Here is a 22936-nt window from a genome sequence, read left to right as displayed (position 1 = left end):
GCAGGCCTGACAGTGAGGGGAGCCTGGGGGGGTGGCGGGAAAGAGGGGAGTGATGGGGCGGGGCCCCCAGTTCTTCCCCCTACCAGGCAAACAGACCAAACAGACCTTGCCCGGTTCCCTGGCACAGCTGCACCCCCAACCACCACACACGCCCATGCCCACAAGGTCTTAGCAAGAGGGGGCATGCCAGACTGGGTGGGGATGGGCCGCCTTCATGGGGCGTCAGGGGACTGGGCCCTCTGGGATGCAGAGGTGGGAAAGGTGCCCAAGGTGGGGTGGGCACCCTGGCACCAGTGCCCTACCCTGGCAGAAAGAAGGGATGCCTTCGCCCCACCCATCCCTCCCAGATGATGGGCCTAGGAGGGCCCCTTGGCCTGGTTGGCACCACCATAGCTCCAGGTGGCACCTATATTGGCATGGGTGCTAGAGCCCTGGGTAAGGGTTAGGGGAGTTTCCCAGAAGCTAGAGAACCTTATGAATACCCTCTCCTTCCCACGCATGTCCTCTGCCTCTCCCCCTCTTTCATTGCTACCTCTTGGCCATGGGCATTGGATTTGGGCCTAAGGAGTTAAACACCCACCCTTGCCCAATCCCTGTGTGAGTTGCGTGGTGAACGAGCCTGAGCCTGTGACCTGACAGTGAGGTCAGCCAATCAGCGCCCCCACCACACCAAGTTGCCACGGAGACCGGCCCTGGGGTGGGAGAAAGGAGGCGGGCTTAGCAGCGGGAATGGGTGGGGTGGGCAGGGAAGGAGGGAGAGGGATGGGGTGAGCCACGTGCCTGCCAGTGCCCAGCTCCCAGCCAATGGACAGCGAGGACAGCCCCACCCATCCCCCTTAGGAAGGACAGGATCCACTTGGGCCCAGGAGGGTGCCTACTGCTGCTTAAGTGGCTACAGCCACTGTTGCTGCTGCTCCTCCTGCTGCTGCTGCCCACCTGGTTTTTGTTTGTTCCCAAGTCTGGGGGCCATTTGCCACTTGTACCATTTGTAAAGTACAGTCAGGAGGATTAAAGGGAGCAGGGAGAGCTCTCAGATGGCTTGGTTCCTAGGGAGAGAAGTGGTTTGAGGACTTAAGGTGGAAACAGGTGGGCTATCTAAGGGTGCCTAGATGTGGCTTACAAGCAAAGACGGACATGCGGGTGCTGCTCACCTAAGGTTTCTGTGTAGGAGCCCTGGCCTTGCAATGAAGGGGGCAGGCAGGGAGGCAGACACAGAGAATGCAGTTCTTGTGTCCTAAAGAGAAAATTTGTGGCTGGGCGCGGTGGCGCAAGCCTGTAATCCCAGCACTTTGGGAGGCTCAGACGGGCGGATCACGAGGTCAGGAGATCGAGACCATCCTGGCTAACACGGTGAAACCCCGTCTCTACAAAAAAATACAAAAAACTAGCCGGACGGGGTGGCAGGCATCTGTAGTCCCAGCTGCTCGGGAGGCGGAGGTAGGAGAATGGTGTAAACCCGGGAGGCAGAGCTTGCAGTGAGCTGAGATCCGGCCACTGCACTCCAGCCTGGGCGACAGTGCGAGACTCCGTCTCAAAAAAAAAAAAAAAAAAAAATTTGTGGCCTAACTCCCCCATTCACTCCCCCATCCCCCCCAAAAAAAACCTTTCCCCATCAATGGCCAGGGCTGAACAGCTGCTGACGCGGCAGAGGGGACCCTGACAAAATATCAGTGGGACTTGCCCTAAGGATCAACAGGGGTAGTCTTTAATATTACATATGAGGAACAGGCCTCCTCAGGAAAGGAAGTGACTTATCCAAAGTCATGTAGCTAGTAGTAGCCTGGTTCCCTCAGGGTGATTTGAGGGAGGGAGGCTGACCTGTCCCCAAGTAGTTTTCTTAACAGAGGCCATCTGTATAGTGGAATCTGACCCCAGGCTAGGCCAAGGCCAGAACATTTATTGAATCCCCACTGCGTATCAGGCATTGTGCCATATTTGGTCTCATTTAACCCTCACCACAACTCTAGGAGTCAGGTGGAATTATCCTATATTACAGACGAGGAAGGCGGCTCAGAGATTAAATCACTTGTTTAAGGTCATGGAGCTAACTGGTGGCAGAGACAGGATTCAAACTCAAACCTGGCTGACTCCAGAGCCCAGCTCTTTCCAGGCCCCAGCACTGTCTCCAGTTGCTCCAGACCCACAAAATGTCAGGGCTGAAGGGCTGAGCCATTGGGGCCACTACTTCCACCCCCTCCTTGCACAGCTGAGGAAATGGAAGCACAGAGAGAAATGACTTTCCCAAGGTCATTCAGCAAGATAGTGGCAGAGCCAGGATTTAAAGCAGGTCTCACCCCCTTCCAGGCCCCAACCCCTGCCCACACCTCTGCCAGCCTTGGGATGGCTGGCTGCTCTGCACCCACCTCCTGTGGCTGGGCGTTGGAGGGTAAAGGATAGAGAGCAGGACCAAGGCCCTCTGGAGATGTGGCTCTCCTGGAATACGGAGAGAGGGGTGGCAGTAGCTGAGGGGGAGTTGGGGGGTGGGACTGGAACTTGGCCTATTGGCAGTGGGGGAGGGGGCGGGGGCGATGCTTATCTGTGCGGGGCAGGAAGCAACCGCGCCAGCCAGTGACACCCCAGCAAAGGGTGGCTGCTCCTTGGCCCCATGGGGGAGGGGAGGATGTGGGGGGAGGGATGCTGGGAGCTGTGTTTCCCGTTTGGCCTCAAGAAGTGGGGGATCTAGAAGGGGAGATGAACCTTTGGTAGCCAGGGGAGGGGCACGAGGAGGAAGAGGATGATGCTTGGAAGCTGCCTTCTCTTGTTTGTATATGTTTTACAGTGTCCTAGCCGCTTTGGAGAGAGATAACTTGAGTTAAAGCACCTGTCTGCCTGGCCTCCAGCAGATATTGGTCCAGTGTGAGTCTGAACTCTCTCATTGGCCTCTCCCCAGGTTATGAGGAGGTTTCACTACAAAGACCGTTACCTCACTTTTCAAATGACTGAGGCCAGCTGCCAGTACCACCCCTGGTCCTTCAGCCAATTCTTTATGAAGCCTGAACCAGGACCCAGGCATCTTGGCTCCTAGTCCACTGCTCCTTCCAAAGAGATGGGGAAGGGGGCAGGTGACACAGATGGACCTCTATGAAAAGGCCAGAAAGGCAGGGCTCCTGCTGCCACAGAGGCAGAATAGAACAGTGTAGTGGTTAGGAACAAGGACCGGGCCCACTGCCTGAATTCAAATACTGTTCTGCACTTAACTTGGAAAATCACTTCACCTGTCTGAACCTCAGTTTCCTTGTCTGTGAAACAGATGATGATCATACTTCGGAGGGTTTTGGAAGATGAAATGAGTGTAAAGTACTCAGAAGGGTGACTGGCATGTAGTCATCCTTCAATAAGTATTGGCTAAAGTTGGTCCTCTTTCCCCAGACCCCTATGGGCTGAGCGCTCTTAACCTCCCCTCTATTTGACTCTGCAGGAGAAGATGGGGAGCCCCGAGGATGACCTGATTGGGATTCCATTCCCGGACCACAGCAGTGAGCTCCTGAGCTGCCTCAATGAGCAGCGCCAGCTGGGCCACCTATGTGACCTCACCATCCGGACGCAGGGCCTTGAATACCGCACCCACAGGGCTGTGCTAGCTGCCTGTAGCCACTACTTCAAGAAGCTATTCACTGAGGGCGGTGGCGGAGCTGTCATGGGGGCCGGGGGCAGCGGGACAGCCACTGGGGGAGCAGGAGCAGGCGTGTGTGAGCTGGACTTTGTAGGGCCAGAGGCACTAGGCGCCCTCCTTGAATTTGCCTATACAGCCACACTGACCACCAGCAGCGCCAACATGCCAGCTGTGCTCCAGGCTGCCCGCCTGCTGGAGATCCCGTGTGTCATCGCTGCTTGCATGGAGATTCTGCAGGGCAGTGGGCTAGAAGCTCCCAGCCCAGACGAGGATGACTGTGAGCGAGCCCGCCAGTATCTGCAGGCCTTTGCCACAGCCACAGCCTCTGGAGTTCCCAATGGTGAAGACAGTCCTCCACAGGTGCCCCTCCCACCACCTCCACCACCGCCACCTCGGCCTGTTGCCCGCCGCAGCCGCAAGCCCCGGAAAGCTTTCCTGCAAACCAAGGGGGCCAGAGCAAACCACCTAGTCCCTGAGGTGCCCGCAGTACCTGCCCATCCCTTGACCTATGAGGAGGAGGAGGTGGTGGGTAGAGTGGGCAGCAGTGGGGGCAGTGGGCTGGGGGACAGCTACAGCCCTCCCACAGGAACCGCCTCCCCTCCTGAGGGGCCCCAGAGCTACGAACCCTATGAGGGTGAGGAAGAAGAAGAGGAGCTGGTATATCCCCCAGCCTATGGGCTGGCGCAGGGTGGCGGGCCCCCGCTGTCCCCAGAGGAGCTGGGCTCAGATGAGGATGCCATCGATCCTGACCTGATGGCCTACCTAAGCTCCCTGCACCAGGACAACCTGGCACCAGGCCTGGATGGCCAAGACAAGCTGGTGCGCAAACGCCGCTCCCAGATGCCTCAGGAGTGTCCTGTCTGCCACAAGATCATCCATGGGGCGGGCAAACTGCCTCGCCACATGAGGACCCACACAGGCGAGAAGCCCTTTGCCTGCGAGGTCTGCGGTGTTCGATTCACCCGGTGAGCAGCAAGTGGGGAAGGGCCCGGCAGGGGTCGTGGGTAGGGGACAGGGTGGGAGGAGAGGGGGAAGGAGTTAGGAGACCCGAGGTGGAGGTAGGTGGTCGTGGAGGGACTGGGACATGAGTGGGTTACTGGAATGAGGAGAGCAGAATAAAACAAGCCAGCGGGGGGTGGGTCTGGAGCATGAAGGATTTGGTGCCCAGGAGGGCAGTGCTGGAAGCAGAGGAGTGGATAATGGCAAGGCCTTGTTAAGCTAGAGGTGAGCCAGCAGGGTATCCTGGGGCAATAGTGGGGTAACAAATGGTGAGGGACAGGGATGGGACAAGGCCAGGGTGGTATGACCAGAAGGAGCCAGGGATCCCATCCTGAACACCTCCCTGCCCCTCACCCCTGCCTGTGCCAGGAACGACAAGCTGAAGATCCACATGCGGAAGCACACGGGAGAGCGCCCCTACTCGTGCCCGCACTGCCCAGCCCGCTTCCTGCACAGCTACGACCTCAAGAACCACATGCACCTGCATACGGGGGACCGGCCCTATGAGTGCCACCTGTGCCACAAGGCTTTCGCCAAGGAGGACCACCTGCAGCGCCACCTCAAAGGCCAGAACTGCCTGGAGGTGCGCACCCGACGGCGCCGCAAGGACGATGCACCACCCCACTACCCGCCACCCTCTACGGCTGCTGCATCCCCCGCTGGCCTCGACCTCTCCAATGGCCACCTGGACACCTTCCGCCTCTCTCTAGCTCGATTCTGGGAGCAGTCAGCCCCCACCGGGCCCCCGGTCTCTACCCCGGGGCCCCCTGATGACGATGAGGAGGAAGGGGCACCCACCACACCCCAGGCTGAAGGTGCTATGGAGTCCTCTTAAAGAGGGACGAGGGCCAGGCTGAAGCAGCACAAGGCCGGGGACACCCATGCCAAGCAGTGGGAGCACGCAGGACAGACACAGCAGGGGTCTGGGGCACGGAGCCTTGCTGGTGTCAGCATCAGCCCTTCCTCCCAGAGCCCTCATTCCAATTCCGAGCTAAGAAGGTATTGGGGCAGAGGCTCCCCAAATTGGGGTGATCCCCCAAGGAGTGATACATATATTGTGTATATATTTACAGCTCTATTGTAAAAGTGGGGTCCCTGTCCCCAGCTGCTCCTGGGGAGTAGAAGCAATAATGTATTTCTGATTTGTGGGTCCCACTTCGGCTATGCGGGTTTCTAGGGGGTGGGGGCTTGGGACCAAAGCCTTGCCCCGCCCCTCTGCCCCTTGGGGGTTTTGGCTGTGTAAGGGGGTGAAGGACTGCCCCTCCCTTCCGAGACCCCTCCTTCCTGGTTTCTGTTCCTTTTTCCTGGCAGTGAATTATGCAAAGGGGGCCGGCAAAGGAAGGGTAGGTGGGGGAAAGCCAGGTGGAAGCTTGAAAGACTGGGGGACTGGGCCTGTAAGGAAGGAGCCATCCCAGTCCCCCTCCGCCCTGCTCCCGGCGCTGAGTCATGGGGTCGCGGAGAAGAAGGGGGCAGGGTGGCCTGATTGGCTCGCCCGCCCCTGGGGGCAGTGGAGAGGGGCCCCGCCCAGCTAGGGGAGCCGCTCCGTTCCACTCCCCTCCCTGTCCCTCCCTCCCCGCGGCCCTGGGCAGGGAATGTCTTGTTCCCGCCGCTCCCTCCCCGGGGCCAGAGGGCAGGGCGGGCCGGGCGGCGTCCTACCCTCTTCTCCTCCCCATCTCCTCCCCGCCCAGGTGCGAGCCGGAGCCGCCGCCACCGCTGCCGCCCCTGACTCACGCCGCCCCCGGGCTGGCGCAGCGAAGGGTGTGGGACAGGGTGAGGGGTTGGAAGAGCCTTGTGGAGAGCGGGCGAGCCGGCGCCATCTGGCGGCCATGCCCTGAGCGGGCGGGCGCCCCCCGCGGCTACTGGAGCGAGCTGTCTTCTCCTCAGCCACCCCAGCTGGTGAGCGGCGCCCCCTTGCCAAGGCAGTGGGCACAGAACTTCTCGCTTGGCCGCAGGGAAAGGGGCTGCGGACCTGTGGGAAAGTGATACCCTTCCCAGATCCTTGCCAGCTGGGCTTCCTGTCAGGCAGGGGAGAATAATCCCCTCACTCTTCTCTTAGGATTGAATCCACCCCCATTCTGTACATAGCCTCTTCTGTTGGTCTTGTTGAAATCTAGTTTCAGATTTTTAACTACCCAATTCTGCTGGGGGTGGGGGACACCCCCCCCCTTCCTCGCTGGGTGCTGGACCCCTTTTGCAGCCTGGGCTCTGCCTTGCACTATTTCCCCTTCCTGGCCTGACGGCTCCTCCCCCTCCTTAAAAGGGGCAGGTTCAGGGGCCCGGTGCTCTTCCTCCCTTCCATGCACCCCCATGCCCATTTGCACAGCTGCCCAGGTACCCCTAACAGTGGGGAGGGGTCACAGGGAGGGGGTAGCGGGACCAGTCCCTGTATCTATTTAAAAAGTGATGATGTAATATATTGGGGTGGCAGGGAGGTCGGGTTGTCCTGGGCCTCATCTTAGCATTTCAGGTGATGGGGGGAGCCCAGGGCTGGGGAGACCTGGGGCCCAGCCCCAGAGAGTGGGGACAATGTGGCCTCCTTTCTCCCTACTTTCGGCTTTCCCAGTCAGTGCCTTAGGGGGGAGAGGCACTCCCCCCCTCCTATTCCCTTCCCCCCATCCCAACCCCCCGACCAAGGGTGTAAGCGACAGGAAGAAATAATAATAATTTAAGATTCACACTTGTGTCCACTTTTGGTTTATTTGTGGGGTAGGTGGGAAGGATCAGGAGGAGAGGGAGGTGCGAGAGGGACTGAGGGTTCTGAAGCTGGAGTGGGGGCTGCTTTGGGGGCGGAGGATGTCTCAGGTGGTCTGTGGGGCTCAGGGCTGGTGAGAATGCTAATAGGCTGATGGGCTTCAGGTAAGGGCTGCTGCCCGTGCTTCCTCTGCTGAGGCCCCTTCTCCTCATCCAGGTCACTAGTGAGGAGAGGAAGGGTGTGGCTGGATCACCCACCTTCTGTCTTCACAGGTGCATCCCTGCCCCCTGCCCTGCCCCATCTGTTCAGATCCAGCTCCTGTTCTTTATGAGGAACTCCTGCTCTCTCAGACCCACGAGGCATACCAGCCCATGGCTGTAGATATTTTCTGATTTTAGGCTGATGCTGAGCGGGGGCAGTGACTTGCCTGAGGCCACATGGCTAGGAAGGGCGGAACCACTAGTGACCTCAGTGGTCACACCTGCTCAAGGCTCAAGCTGTCCCCTCTGCTGACCCAGTTTATCCTTTCACTGGGCCCTCTAGAACCTCTGAAAAGAAAGCTTTGCTTCCCCTTCAACCTCTCGACTCATCACGACCTCCACCGTCCCATTCACACTGGAATGTGCCCACTGGACAGTTTTATTTGCAGTCCTCCCAAGAGGAGGTAGCTTAACCTTCTCAAACCCAGCTGGCCCCTAGTGATTTTTGCAAAGCCCCTGGCTGCCATGACAGCTATACAACCAGTGCTGTGGCTGTCTCCTTAGGCCTGCCAGACACCTGCCACATCTGTTTAAGATGCCGGCTCTGGACTCCTGCTGTTTGTATGGTCCTACAACCTCCTCGTTAGAGGACCCATCCAATTCTCTGGCCTCTCAATCCCTAACCTCCTTGGTCCTATTGACTGTCATCTCTGTTCCCACTCAGACGTCCTCCTCAGCCTTGGCCCTTCACTGGATTCATTCCAGAGTTCTTCCCTGGCCATGGCCCCCTCTCTGAGCCCCTCCTGTTCAGGCAGCTCTCCCTCCTGGCCACTGCCCCTGTTCTAACACGTCATCAAGACAGAGACCATGGGCTGCCCCCAGGGACCTTAGCCCCTCCTCTTCACCAGTCATCTTAGACACTCTTACCAAAGACACCTCAATTCTCACTCCATCTTGTCCTCCTGACCTGCCCAGAAAAAGCCCTCCACCCGTGAATCCTATTCATGGCTACCACACATGCCAGAGAAAATCACATAACCAAGCGCACTGGAGCAATCATTACAGGTTACGGCTTCCAGCATCATCTGGGCCTTTGACGCTACCTGGAAATCCCTTAACCTCCCCAGTCGGCTTCTTTGCACACTTGCCACAGTAGTTCTTTCAACCTCTACCACCCACTCCTTGAAATCTTCATTCCACTCCCAGCCGCCTGCTCTGCTCTCTCAGCAGGTGCTCTTGCCTCCTCCTCCCCAGAGAGAAGCAAGGCCTCCAGGCTGGAGTGGGCTCAGCTGCTCAGGGGAAAGTATACTCTCCCCTCTGCCTCTGCCAGCCTGCTCCTTTCTAAGGCAGGCCACCTGGTCCACCTGGCCCTGGAACCCAAACCTCCCTCCCCAGTGCTCTTTTACACTGCCTAAATGCTCAAATCTTCCTGTCCTTAGATCTGGAAAACGCTTTTAGTGCTGACTCCCCTTCAAGCTACTTTCTTGCTCTGTGAAGCTAACTGTCTTTCTCTTCACCATCAAGCTTACATTTTTTCAAACTACAGCACTCATTAGATGAAAAGCATTATCAAACTCCTGGCAACAGTGATGCAGGAGCCACATACCATATTTCTGAGTCCTTTTATTTTGCATGTATGTATGTATGTATGTACGTACGTATGTATGTATTTAGAGACGGAGTCTCTCTCTGTCACCCAGGCTGGAGTGCAGTGGCGTGATCTCGGCTCACTGCAACTTCCGCCTCCTGGGTTCAAGTGATTCTCCTGCCTCAGCCTCCCAAGTAGCTGGGATTACAGGCGCCTGCCACCATGCCTAATTTTTTGTATTTTTAGTAGAGACAAGGTTTTACCATGTTGGCCAGGCTGGTCTCAAACTCCTGACCTCAAGTGATCCACCTGCCTCAGCCTCCCAAAGTGCTAGGATTATAGGTGTGAGCCACCGTGCCCAGCCTTTCTGAGTCTTCTTTACCTGACAGCCCTCAACCCATCATGACAGATCCAGTTTTGGTCTTCCCGATGCCATGAAAAACATTCCCACAAGCCACTCCAGTGATTTCCTAACTGCCTGTCACCTGTCTTCACATGATCCTACTTGATTTCTATTTTTTTTTTAATCTTCTCATTTTTCTTTTTTTTTTTTTTTTTGAGACGGAGTCTGGCTCTGTCGCCCAGGCTGGAGTGCAGTGGCGCGATCTCGGCTCACTGCAAGCTCCGCCTCCCGGGTTCACGCCATTCTCCTGCCTCAGCCTCCCGAGTAGCTGGGACTACAGGCGCCCACAACCGCGCCCGGCTAATTTTTTGTATTTTTAGTAGAGACGGGGTTTCACCGTGGTCTCGATCTCCTGACCTTGTGATCCGCCCGCCTCGGCCTCCCAAAGTGCTGTGATTACAGGCGTGAGCCACCGCGCCCGGCCTAATCTTCTCATTTTTCGAGACTAGGTCTTGTACTATTGTCCAGGCTGGAGTACAGTGGCACAATCTTGGCTCACTGCAGTCTCGGCCTCCCTGGCTCAGTGATCCCTCCCACCTTAGCCTCCTTAGTAGCTGGGACTAAAGATGTATGTCACCATGTCCAGCTAATTTTTTTTTTTTTTTTGAGACGGAGTCTTGCTCTGTAGCCCGGGCTGGAGTGCAGTGGCCGGATCTCAGCTCACTGCAAGCTCCGCTTCCCGGGTTTGCGCCATTCTCCTGCCTCAGCCTCCCGAGTAGCTGGGACTACAGGCGCCCGCCACCTCGCCCGGCTAGTTTTTTTGTATTTTTAGTAGAGACGGGGTTTCACCGTGTTAGCCAGGATGGTCTCGATCTCCTGACCTCGTGATCCGCCCGTCTCGGCCTCCCAAAGTGCTGGGATTACAGGCTTGAGCCACCGCGCCCAGCCGCTAATTTTTATATTATTACTTATTTATTTATTTATTTATTGAGACCAATCCTCCCTCTGTCGCCCAGGCTAAAATGCAGTGGCACAGTCTTAGCTCAATGCAACTTCTGCCTCCCAGGTTCAAGCAATTCTCCTGCCTCAGCCTCCTGAGTAGCTGGGACTACAGGTGTGTGCCACCATGCCTGGCTGATTTTTGTAGTTTTAGTAGAGATGGGGTTTCACTATGTTAGCCAGGCTGGTCTTGAACTCCTGACCTTAAGTGATCCTCCCGCCTCAGCCTCCCAAAGTGCTGGGATTACAGGCGTGAGCCACCCTGCCCTGCCAAGTTTTTGTATTTTTAGTAGAGATGGGATTTTGCCATGTTGCCCAGGCTGGTCTCAAACTCCTGGACTCAAGAGATCGGCCCACCTGGGCCTCCCAAATTGCTGAAATTACAGGTGTGAGCCACTGTGCCCATCCCCCCACTTGATTTCATAAGTTTGCCTCTCCTGCTTTCTTGAGCCTCTCCCCTCCCTGTCCCCTCCCACTCTCCCGCCATGCCCTCTGCCAGGATGATCTAGCTCATCCTCTCTCTTACAGTCTCTAGCTCAGCCACCCCCCAAAAATATACCTCCAGCCCGGAGCCCTGCCCTTTTCTAACTACCCCCCTGGGCATCTCCAGCTGGATGCCCTACAGACACCTCAAAGATCTCAAACTGGGCCAGTCGTCTTTCACCAGAACCTGTTTATCTTCCTGCCCTAACACCTGCCCAGGCCCAAGCAGAGAAATCCCAGTCACACTCAGCACCTCAGTCCTGAGGCCATCACGAACTCCTAGACTAAGACAAGCTCCTCTCTGACCTCCCTGCTCCTGCCCAACCTCCACTCTGCCTTCTTCGTTTATGGTCTTAAAAGACAAATATGAGCATATCACTTTCCAACCTAAGCTTTTCAAATGACAAGTTAAGGTTCTTGCCCCTCTCTTCCCACCTTGACTTCCAACCTCATCTCCCAGCATTCTCTGAGGTCTCTACCCAGTCACACCCATCCCTTGGGCTCTACGCTTCTGAATGCCTCACATTCTCCAAACCCACACAGGCCTCCCCTTGGAATGCTTTCCTCTACTTCTCAGCCTAACAAACCACCAAGTTGCACCCAAAATCCAGCCCATGGCCAGGCACCATGGCTCATGCCTATAATCCCATAATCCCAGCACTTTGGAAGGCCAAGGTGAGAGGATGGTTTGAGCTCAGGAGTTTCGAGACCAGCCTGGGCAACATAGTGAGACCCCCGTCTCTACAAAATAATAATAATAATAAAATAATAATAAGCCAGGCATGGTGGTGTGCCTGATGTCCCAGCTACCCAGGAGACTGAAGTGGGAGGATCACTTGAGCCCAGGAGGTTGAGGTTGCAGTAAACTGGGATTGCGCCACTGCATTCCAGCCTGGGTGACAGAGTGAGACCCTGTCTCAAAACAAAACAAAACAAAACAAAAATCCAGCTCATTTATCACCTCTTCTATGAAGCCTTCATTAATATGCCCCTTTTCCCAAATTGGCTGTTGTGTCCTCTGTGCTGTCCAGAGTGTACTTCACTCCTTTATCAGGGTACTGTCCACCCTGTTATCTATTCGATGTCACTCTCCCCAAGGGCATGGTGAGCTCCTCCAGGGCCACGGTGCTAACACAGAGCAGCCGCTTGGCAAACCTCAGTTACTTCCCCTCCCCTCATGTCTCTCTCAAGCCCTGGCAAAGGTCCAGACACTCAGGAAGGCCTTTGTAAATGGAACAGAACCTGCTTAGGCCTCACAATTCCCAGGTGCCAACTCCTGCTTCCTGCTCACCTGGACTCGGAAGTGGACTCCACTGAGAGGCTCCTGCCGAGCACTTCTTGGAGCGGTTGCTGCAGTAACCATGCCTGCTCAGGGTCCTTCCATTGAGCTGCAGCCAGCCATAGCTGAGGGCCCTCCTCATCGCTGGAGTCCCTGGAGAAGACTCTCATCTCAGTGGCCCGCAGACATCCTGGGAGAACGGTGGCTACTTCCACTGCCCCCACAGACTCCAGCCACCCCATGTCACTGAAAGACTCACAGCTCCAGGTCTAGGTCCCCCTGGTAGGAGAGGGGAGATGCACACACAGAGCAGGTATTGTCCAGGAGGCGGAAGCAAGTGAGGCAGTAGAGACCTGGCGGAGGCCAGGGGGAATGGAGGTGAACCCGAGCTCACCCACCCACCCTCTGTGCTTCCTGGCTGCCAGCCCCTGCCTCCCCTCACACCCCTGGAGGAACCATCCTTGTCAAGGGGTGCATACTAGGGAACTGCTGCAACGTCACTTGCACATAAATCCTATTCATAAATACCCAGGAAAATAAAGGCAAGCATGGAGAAAATGAGCTACCTGAGGGCTCTGTGTAAATGAGAACATGCATAGTAGTGAAGGGAGGGGCACAAAAGGTGAGGTACAAGAGAAGTCCATCAAGGAAGGACCACAGTGGATTGTCATATGCAAGTGGGGTAAGTCTGAGCAGCGAGAGGCACATGCCCCAGCGGGTCTCACCTTGGCAGCCCGGGGTACTGCAGGACACAATGTTCTCCATGTCTCCCTCATCCTGGGGCTGCCCACAGCCCAGGCAGTAGGCCTGATGCAGCCAAAAGTGGCTGACAAATGGACCTAGGCAAGGGCACCTAAGAAAGGGGTCACAGACACTAAGCAGGCCAGACCAGCCAGCTTAAGCCTCCCCACTCCAGCACCAACCTCCAAATGGCAGGGAGGACTTTCTGACTTCCTGCAGTACATCCTCCATCCCTCTGACTTCAGCAGCAACCGCTCCGTGGCTCTGCCTTCCTTCCTCCCCTCACTCCTCACCCCTAAGAATTCCCATCTCTCACGGCGTTAAGGGCATGCAATGGGCATCCTCTTCAACCAAATCTCTTGACACTTAGAGAGGACAGAGATCCATTCCGACTCCTGGCTCTTTTTCTTTCCCCCTTGCCCCACCCCTATAGGAAAGACAGTGGCCTCACCGACTGGCCAGCACTAGGAAGGCACTTCTGTGGCCCTGGTCAGCCGCCCGCCGCCTCACTGATCGGTGCAGGGCAGCCAACAGATTGGTTCGGCGGCTCAGAAGTATGTTGTACAGGTAGGAGATCCTCTCCTGGTGCGGGGAGATCAGGGATGGGGTCCCACTTGACCCTGTTTTGTCTGCCTGGAATGCCCTCTGCGCCCATCTCCACTCCCTACCTTTTCCTTCTGTCCAACTCCTATGAATCCCTCTAAGTTTGGCTCAAATGCCCTTTCCTCTGGGAAGTCTTCTGGACTTGCCCAGGTGGAGTTACCACTCTCTCCTCTGGTTTTCCATAACACTTTTATTCATTCCTAAATAAAAGTGCTTTTTAAATTACAATGTCTTGTTAAAAGCTTGTTAAAAGGTGACCTCAGGATCACCTGAGGTTGGGAGTTCAAGACCTGCCTGACCAACATGGAGAAACGCTGTCTCTACTAAAAATACAAAATTAGCTGGGGTGGTGGCACATGCCTCCACCAGTTACTCGGGAGGCTGAGGCAAGAGAATCACTTGAACCTGGGAGGTGGAAGGTGCGGTGAGCTGAGATCGTGCCTTTGCTCTACACCCTGGGCAACAAGAGCGAAACTCCGTCTTAAAAAAAAAAAAAAAAAAAAAAAAGGAAAGGAAAAAAAGCTTGTCTGGCCTGCCTCAAGTCTGTGAGCTCCAGACTGTGTCTGGTTCATCTCGGCATCCTTGGAGACCAGCATAGAGATAGAGGAATATAGTAGATGCTCAGTAAATGATTAGTAAATGAGTAAACCAATGGTGAGGGTTTTTTGTTTGTTTGTTTTGTTTTGTTTTTTGAGATGGAGTCTTGCTCTATGGCCAGACTGGAGTGCAGTGGCGCAATCTCTGCTCACTGCAACCTCCACCTTCCGGGTTCAAGTGATTCTCCTGCCTCAGCCTCCCGAGTAGCTGGGACAACAGGCACGTGCAACCACGCCCAGCTAATTTTTGTACTTTTAGTAGAGACAGGGTTTCACCATGTTGACCAGGATGGTCTCGATCTCTTGACCTTGTGATCTGCCCGCCTCAGCCTCCTAAAGTGCTGGGATTACAGGCGTGAGCCACCGTGCCTGGCCCCGATGGTGAGTTTTTAATTATACCTCAACATGCCAACACTGCCCCCACCATGGTTTTTGTTTTGTTTTGCTGAGACAGGGTCTCACTCCATTGCCAGGCTGGAGTGCAGTGGTGCAATCATAGCTCATTACAGCCTTGAACTCCTGGGCTCAAGCGATCCTCCCTAGTAGCTGGGACTATAGGCACACACCACCATGCCTGGCGGGTTTTTTTTCCTTTTCTTTTCTTTTTTTTTTTTAATAGAGACAGAGGCTCACTTTGTTGCCCAAACGGTCTCTAACTCCTTGCCTCAACCAGTCTTCCTGCCTCGGCCTTCCAAAGTGCTGGGATTACGGGTGTGAGCCATGGCACCAGCTCCACTCTCCAACTCTCCCCCATCTCTCATTCCCCACCCCCCCAACACCCCTGTGATTTTAACAAAACTTTGGAGGTAAATGCTGTCTCAGGAAGCCCCACTCCAGAGGCACCATTTCTCCCAGCCCCATCTTAGGTCCAGAAGTCTGCAGTCCAGGTCATTTGCTTTGGAGTTCAACCAGAGGAGAGAGGGCTGGAGCTGCTGAAGGAATTCAGCTCCCAGAGCCAAAACAGCCAGCCACTAGCTAAGCCCCCTGGGGAGGGGGCAGGGCCTAGCTCCCAGCCCTGGACCCCTCACCTGCTCCCGGGATGGGTAGTAGGAGGCACAGATGACTCGCCGCAGCCGGCTGACATAGCTGCCAAACAGGGTGACGAAGAAGCATAGGCCATACATGACGCCTGGGAGCACAGCAGCCAGTCAGCCTCACCAGCAGGCACAGGTGTCAGCCCACCCCTGATGCCCCCCACACCCTCAGCAGTCTGCACCCCTCATTTCCTGCATGGTGTCCACTCCCCCAGGGCCCTCAGGGTGTGGTTGATACCAATGACTATGTAGCCAGTGCTGTCCGGCTCCGAGGGACGAAGGAGACAACGCCGGGACAAAATACTGATGTTGCCTTGCTGCAGGACATCAAATGCTGACACCAGGTCACGATAAATATTCCCAGCATAGCCAGTCCCTTCCACGGTTATAGACACCAACACAGGACCTGGCATAAAGACACTGTGTGAGTGACACTCATGGCAGTTGCTATGCAGAAAACCCCACACCTTCTGGAATGAGGAAAGTGGAGCAGCGCAGGTCATAGGATGACTCAGACCCTCGGCTGGGGGCCTCTGATGCCTCAGGCACCCTCATGGTGCCCTGGCGCCTGACCTCAGTTCTGGCTCCTAGGACTGGCCCCATGGTCCAGCTAGGTGGTACTGGTGTCTGGTCTTCCTATCCAAGCCACCACATCTAAGACGACCTTAATGGTCAGTGAGTCCACCCCCCTGGCCTCCATGACCACCCAGAAGCATTTATTTATTTATTTATTAAATTTATTTTTTGAGACAGGGTTTCACTTTGTCACCCAGGCTGGAGTGCAGTGGTGCGATCTTGGCTCACTGTAGCCTCAACCTCCCAGGTTCGAGTGATTTTCCTGCCTCAGCCTCCCAAGTAGCTGGGACTATAGGCACGTGCCACCATGCCTGGCTAATTTTTCTTTCTTTTTTTTTTTTTTTAGAGAGACAGGGTTTCACCATGCTGACCAGGCTGGTCTTGAACTCCTGAGCTCAAGCAATCTGCCTGCCTTAGCCTCCCAAAGTGCTAGGATTACAGGTGTGAGCCACCAAGTCAGGCCCCCAGAAACATTTATTGACTGAGCACTGACTGTGTAGCAGACACTTAACCAAGTGCTTTATTGTTTGGTTTGGGGTTTTGGTTTTTGTTTTTTGGGAGTTTTTTACTTTTTTTTTTTTTTTTTTTGAGACAGGGTATCATTCTGTAACCCAGGCTGGAGTGCAGTGGCATGATCTCAGCTCACTGCAGCCTCCGCCTCCTAGGTTCAAGTGATTCTTGAGCCTCAGCCTCCCGAGTAGCTGGGATTACAGGCGCCCACCACCACGCCTGGCTCATTATTTTGTATTTTTAGTAGAGACAAGGTTTCACCATGTTGGCCATGCTGGTCTTGAACTCCTGACCTTAGGCGATCTGTCTTCCTCAGCCTCCCAAAGTGCTAGGATTACAGGCATGAGCCACCGCAGCTGGCTCACACTCTCAGTTAATGGCTTACCAGGCACTTGACACACTTAATTTATTTTATTTTTTTCTTATTATTATTTTTTTAGACTTAGTTTCACTCTTGTTGCTAGGCAAGTTGCTTAACCTCTTCAGCTTCAGTTTCCTCTTTTTTTGTGCTAGGATTACAGGCATGAGGCACCCACCTGGCCCCAACACACATAATCTAATTTACTCCTTACAGTGACCCAGAGAGGTTGCTACCATTATTATTCCACTGTTCAGATGAGGAAACTGGGCTAGCACAGTGGCTCACGCCTGTAATCCTAACACTTTGGAAGGCTGAGGTGGGTGGATCACCTGAGGTCAGGAGTTTGAGACCAGCCTGAGCAATATGGTGAAACCCCATCTCGACTAAAAACACAACTGGACATGGTGGCATGTGCCTGTAGTCCCCGCTACTTGGGAGGCTGAGACAGGAGAATTGCTTGAACCCGGGAGGCGGAGGTTGAAGTGAGCCAAGATTGCACCACTGTACTCCAGCCTGGGTGACAGAGTGAGTGAGACTCCATCTCAAAAAAAAAAAATGCCAAGCATGGTGGCTCACACCTGTAATCCCAGCACTTTGGGAGGCCAAGGCAGGCAGATCATGAGGTCAAGAGATCGACACCATCCTGGCCAAGATGGGGTGAAACCCCATCTCTACTAAAAATACAAAACCAAGCTGGGCATGGTGGCATGTGCCTATAGTCCCAGCTACTCACAAGGCTGAGGCAGGAGAATCGCTTAAACCTGGGAGGTTGCAGTGAGCCGAGATGGTGCCACTGCACTCCAGCCTAGTGACAGAACGAGATTCTGTCTCAAAAAAAAAAAAAAAAAAAAAGAGGAAACTGCAGCTGAAGAGGTTAAGCAACTTGCCTACTAATAGGGCCGGGCGCGGTGGCTCAAGCCTGTAATCCCAGCACTTTGGGAGGCCGAGACGGGTGGATCACAAGGTCAGGAGATCGAGACCATCCTGGCTAACACAGTGAAACCCTGTCTCTACTAAAAAATACAAAAAACTAGCCAGGCGAGCTGGCGGGCGCCTGTGGTCCCAGCTACTCAGAAGGCTGAGGCAGGAGAATGGCGTGAACCCGGGAGGCGGAGCTTGCAGTGAGCTGAGATCAGGCCACTGCACTCCAGCCTGGGCGACAGAGCGAGACTCCGTCTCAAAAAAAAAAAAAAAAAAAAAAAACTTGCCTACTAATAAAGTCACCACCTAATAAAGGACAGAGCTGGGATTTGAACCCCGGCCAATCTGACTCTAGAGCTTGCATTTTAAACTACTCTGTATGCTATAACCTTGACCTAGACACAGGTGTTATAGGCAGAGGATAGAGTTGAAAGAGTGGCCCACTTGGGGGCTGCTGAGTAACAGTGACATGGGGACATTCAGGCAGTCACCAGGACTGAGGATGGGAAGAGGAGAAGGCTTGGGACCAGGCAGGGAGATGCAGGAGCAGGTCGAGGGGGCTGCAGTGGGTGAGTGGGAGGAGGCTGTCGTGTAGGCACTCACTGCGGGCCACAATCTCCCCCTGCAGCTGGTGCCGGGCCAGGTCAAGCACCCAGAAGACAGCATAGTCTAGGAAGACTAGGAACAGCACGAGGAGGAGGTGTCGGATAAGGTTGAAGGTCTCCAGAATGTAAAAAAACTTCTCCCATTGGGACAAGAAGATGGAGCCTGAGCAGGAGTGGGATGGTCAGAAGAATGCTCCCCAGTTCTCCCGTCCACCAGACCCCAGTTCTTGGAGAGGCCTCCTGCCCCTGATCAGGCTTGGGCCTGTCTGCTCATCGGGAATATGGAAAAGAAAAGCTGTGAGGACTCCGGCAAGGATGGAAAACACTCTTCAGGGGAGGGGGCTCCGTGGCTAGAGGGGAGGGGCCTGCCTATCATCTCCACCTGGCCCTGTGGTCCATTCCAGTCTCAGGAGCCCTCCCTCCTAGGGCATCCCTCATCCCCTTACCTGTCTCCCCACCTCACAGGCAGTCCTCCCCCTCCATATTAGCACTTCCTGCCCACCTGGGGAAGCCCTCCCAACTTGACGTCCCTCGCTCTGTGTCCATCCCCTGATGTCCTGATGTCCAGGGTGCTCCCAGAAGCACCATCTGCCTCTCCTGTCTCTGGCTACTTTCTCCAAGGGTGTCTATGTTCTCCTTTCAGACTGCGGGCTCACCAAGGACTGGGCAGTGTCTTCCCTCAGCCTGAAAGTTCCTTAAGCTCTGGGTCTCCTTCTTCTGGCCCCGCCCCAAGCCCATCCTGAGCCCTGCCTGTGCAGGGGCTTAGGGGCAGGGCAGCGGGGCAGGGGGAAGCCCTGGCCTCCCTGAGCTGGGCTCTCCCTGTCCTCAGGGTCCTCACCCGGTGGGATGTAGCGCCTGGCCTCGTGAGCACTGAGCGGTAGCACTGTGGGCAGCCCTGCCGTGGAGCGCACAGCCTCCATGCGCAGGAATTGGCTGGTGATGTAGATATTGTCATAATGGTCCCAGTTCAGGTAACAGTACCGGTAAAATAGGGCTCTGGGAAGGGGAGGTAGAGCACATATGAGGCCCTTTACCACCCCGGGACAGACCCCACAGGGCATACCCCCTTCAACCCCACTTCAGCCTCCCTGGATGCTGGGGCAGCATGGGGATGAGCTGCTCCCTGCAGCCCTGGCCCTGCACACCCCGCCCCGTGCCACCCGGTAGCGCCTCACTGGAGGTAGAGAAGCACAAGCAGCAGAGGAGTGGTGAACCCCATCAGAGCCAGGGCCTCTCGGACACGGTGCAGCTTCATGCTGACAGCCTCGCGGAGGTCCATGGCTACCTGGGACAGACTCCGAGAGGCATTGAGATCCACAGAGAAGTGGTGGGTGGCTGTCATGTTGAACTCAAACTCCTGACGCACCCGGTTGAGCAACTGAATCACAGCTGGGGCCAGCAGGTTCAGGGGAGACGTGGGCAAGGAGAGTTAGGAGAGGGTGGAGCTGGCCCTGGGGAGGGGCCTGGCACAACCTAGGGGGTGCAGCTCACAGACCAGCTGGGAACCCCCAGTGTTTGGGTCAAGGTGGACTGAGGAGGCGACAAAGCCTCCACATATGGCCATCGCCACCACATGCTCAGCTCCCAGCATAACAGAAGGCATGCAACAGATGCCCCTAAGGAATGATCTTGATGACTTGAGTATGGACCTGAGTGTGGACAGGAGGCCCTGGTTCTGTTTCCGGCTCCTGCTCTCACGGCAGGCTGTGGTGAGGCACTGGCCCTTCGCTGGACCTCAGTCTCCTGATCTGTATTTGTACAGCATGGATATGGGCCTGGGTGATCTCTTGAGCCCCTTTCTTTCTCTTACGTTCTCCTTTATGGGCTGGGAGCACTGGGGGCTGGCCATGGCCACACTGGGATGAGGGAGGGAGACCACTAGGGAGCACCACGTGTGGCAGGAGGGGGTCACTCACGGGTGCCGATGGTCTGGCGCAAGAAGGGCTGAATGTACTTAGGGATGACGCAGAACACCTGGACCACTGATGGGTGGAGTCTGCTGAGTGTCCGAAGGAGGAGCACAGCCAGGCCTGCCCCCCACCTCTGGAGACCTCTTCTCACAGGGCCTCTTTTCGATTTTCCTATTGGCCTCCACATTTGCTCAAAACCTTGTAGCACATCCCTGTCACCCCTCTCTCCCAACACCAGTCCCTCCCTACTGCCCACCCCCACCCCCAATACTGGTCCCACCAAGCTTATTCCTCTCTGTTGCCCCCAGTGGTCCTTCTGGGCCTGTCCTCCCAACTGACCCCCACATTTCCACCCCGCCCCACCACACATAGGCTCCTCCCTGCTGGCATGCCCTGGTTTTCTCACGGCTGGCAAGTCCACAGAGCGCCAGTTTGAAGGGCATGAGCACGTAACACAGATGGTAGGCTTGTGGTATGACCATCATGCAGCTGTCCTTGGCATCATCAAAAACCCGTGCACACTTCAGGTAAGGGTTGCCCAGTTCCGAGTTGCACACATCCCCGATGTGCAGGAGCCACTGCCATACATTCCGGAGAGCCCTGGCTGGGGACAGTTGCAGGGTTGGCACCCAGGGCTGGAATCCTACAGCCTCTTCTCAGAGGTTTGGGGAACAATACCACAGCACCCAGGGTTGGAGAGGCCTGTGGTCAGGGACCTGGCTGTGCTGTGTCCAGTGAGCACTAGCCCGTACCCAGGAGGGGCCTGAAAAGCCCTGGACAGGGATACAGGTGAGGAGACTGAATTTTTTTTTTTTAGATGGAGTTTCGCTCTTGTTGCCCAGGCTAGAATACAATGGAGTGATCTCGGCTCGTTGTAACCTCCGCCTCCTGGGTTCAAGCGATTCTCTCGCCTCAGACTCCCTAATAGCTAGGATTATAGGCATATGCCACCACGCCTAGCTAATTTTTGTATTTTTAGTAGAGATGAGGTTTCGACATGTTGGCCAGGCTGGTCTCAAACTCCTGACCTCAGGTGATCCACCTGCCTCAGCCTCCCAAAGTGCTGGGATTATAGGCGTGAGCCACCTCACCCAGCCTTTTTTTTTTTTTTTGAGACAGAGTTTCACTCTGTCGCCCAGGCCAGAGTACAATGGCACAGTCTCAGCTCACTGCAACCTCTGCCTCGCAGGCTCAAGTGATTCTCCTACCTCAGCCTCCTGAGTAGCTGGGACTACAGGCGCGTGCCACCATGTCTGGCTAAGTTTTTGTATTTTTTGTAGAGATGGGTTGTCACCATGTTAGCCAGGATGGTCTCGATCTCCTGACCTTCTGATCTGCCTGCCTTGGCCTCCCAAAGTGCTGGGATTACAGGCATGAGCCACCACACCTGGTCCCCCCTTTTTTTTTCGTTAGAGATGAAGTCTCACTCTGTTGCCCAGGCTGGATTGGAGTGCAGTGGCACGATCATAGCTCACTGCAGCCTCAAACCCCTGGGTTCAAAAGATCCTTCCACTACAGCCTCCCCAGTAGCTGGGACTACAGACATGCACCATTACATCTGCTAGTTTTATTTTTTATTTTTTTATAGAGATGGGGTCTTGCCATGTTGCCAAGGCTGGTCTCAAACTCCTGGGCTCAACCAATCCTCCCACCTCGGCCTCCCAAAGTGCTGGGATTACAGGTGTGAGCCACTGCACCTGGCCAAGACTGGGTGCATTTTGAGTCCCCAGGAGTAGACATGCTAATGTGCTTACCTATGTGTTTCACACCATCCATGATTGACCGAAAGAACTTGCGGACCCGGTCAGCCACCTCTTTGGTCTTTTGGGCAATAGCTTTAATCTTGTTCAGGGCACCTGATGGGTGAGAGACAGAGGCACTGTGGAGTCTCCTCCTTTAGGGACTAGTTCTCAACATTGCCCCTTAAGCAGGGAGTGGAGAGGAGGCCACCGTACCAGAGGTGGGGAGCCTGGATTCTGGGGCCTGGGAGATAGTTAATCTGGGAGTGGAGGAGGCCAGAGAGCAAGGAGAGAGGGTTTAGCTGTGCCCGGAGTCCCTTCCAGGCCCAGATGCTCTGCAATTAGCACCAGCAGAGAAGGAGGCCAAAGGACTATAGAACATGCAGGATGAGGGGGGCAAGGAGGACGTGTGGGAGACAGTGGTGGAGGTGGGGGACTTACTGACAAGGGGCTGCTTGGCCCGCTGTAGCACTTCGGCGGTCTGGTTCAGGGCCAGCTCTGCCCCACAGGCTACAGCCTCGCTAGCCCGGGTGAAGTTGCGTAGAGTGTTGGCACAAGGACCTTGAAGCACCAACCCAAAGGCAGCCACCAACAGTAGTGTCCGGCCCTGCCCTGTGGGCGACAGCTCTGTTAGAACCAAGAACCCAGCCCCAAACACGGCAGCAAGTCCCTTCAGAATATTTCACTTAAGCCTTCAGAATATTTCCCTTAACCTCTGCCTCTCCCATAGCATCTCTCCTGCCCCAGCACCAGCTCCAGGACCCGCCCCCTAGCCCTGGGTGCCAAGCTCACTGGAGAAGGCCTGGGGCAGCAGCAGGAGGACAGTGGCTCGGACCTGGCGGGAGAATCCCATGCCCAGGCTAAGGAAGGCGGCCAAAGTGAGGGTGCCCACCAGGCAGCCCCAGGGGCTGTGCCCTTCCACCAGTAGCTCCAGAAGCCCGTAGGCCGTGGCCAAAGACAAGCCCAGGGTAAAGCCTCCCACGCTGCGAACCACAGCTCTCGCCATGCTAGGCTCCTCTCCCCTCAAGGGGTGCACAACATCCTTCATGACTTTGGGCATGGCCGCTGAGGCCAAATGTCTGCCTGTCTCCAGGAGATGCCCGCTGACTTCCGTGCTCCTGGAATTTCTCACCGTGTTCTAAGG

At 55.5% G+C, this 22936-nt stretch overlaps 2 protein-coding genes across 20 annotated transcripts in view; one reads left to right on the top strand and one right to left on the bottom strand.

Moving 5' to 3' along the window:
- ZBTB7B (zinc finger and BTB domain containing 7B) overlaps positions 1 to 7287 on the top strand; it is a 19341-nt gene extending 12054 nt beyond the window's left edge. For 15 of the 19 annotated variants that reach the window (XM_077943524.1, XM_028828462.2, XM_077943528.1 and 12 more), the window contains 2 exons: positions 3419 to 4578; positions 4982 to 7287. In XM_077943524.1, the coding sequence (XP_077799650.1) occupies positions 3425 to 4578; positions 4982 to 5447 (1620 nt within the window). In that variant the 5' untranslated portion in view covers positions 3419 to 3424 and the 3' untranslated portion in view covers positions 5448 to 7287. Of the gene's footprint in view, positions 1 to 2779; positions 2857 to 3418; positions 4579 to 4981 lie in introns of all 19 variants that reach the window. The other 4 variants (XM_028828489.2, XM_028828483.2, XM_077943546.1 and 1 more) reach the window with 1 other exon arrangement.
- DCST2 (DC-STAMP domain containing 2) lies at positions 7284 to 22932 on the bottom strand. The gene is made up of 15 exons (XM_001114929.5): positions 22585 to 22932; positions 22234 to 22404; positions 21808 to 21909; positions 20460 to 20657; positions 20060 to 20125; positions 19319 to 19532; positions 18982 to 19139; positions 18142 to 18306; positions 15409 to 15576; positions 15165 to 15265; positions 13389 to 13519; positions 12922 to 13049; positions 12456 to 12549; positions 12209 to 12349; positions 7284 to 7524 (listed from the first exon to the last, which is right to left on the bottom strand). Exons 1-15 carry the CDS (start codon positions 22850 to 22852, stop codon positions 7308 to 7310), a joined length of 2322 nt encoding a protein of 773 aa, XP_001114929.3. The 5' UTR covers positions 22853 to 22932; the 3' UTR covers positions 7284 to 7307.
- Positions 22933 to 22936: the final 4 nt, after the last annotated feature.

Source organism: Macaca mulatta, chromosome 1 (assembly GCF_049350105.2).
Source record: "Macaca mulatta isolate MMU2019108-1 chromosome 1, T2T-MMU8v2.0, whole genome shotgun sequence".
Classification (NCBI taxonomy): Eukaryota; Metazoa; Chordata; class Mammalia; order Primates; family Cercopithecidae; genus Macaca; species Macaca mulatta.
This window is presented reverse-complemented; position numbering and strand designations above follow the sequence as displayed.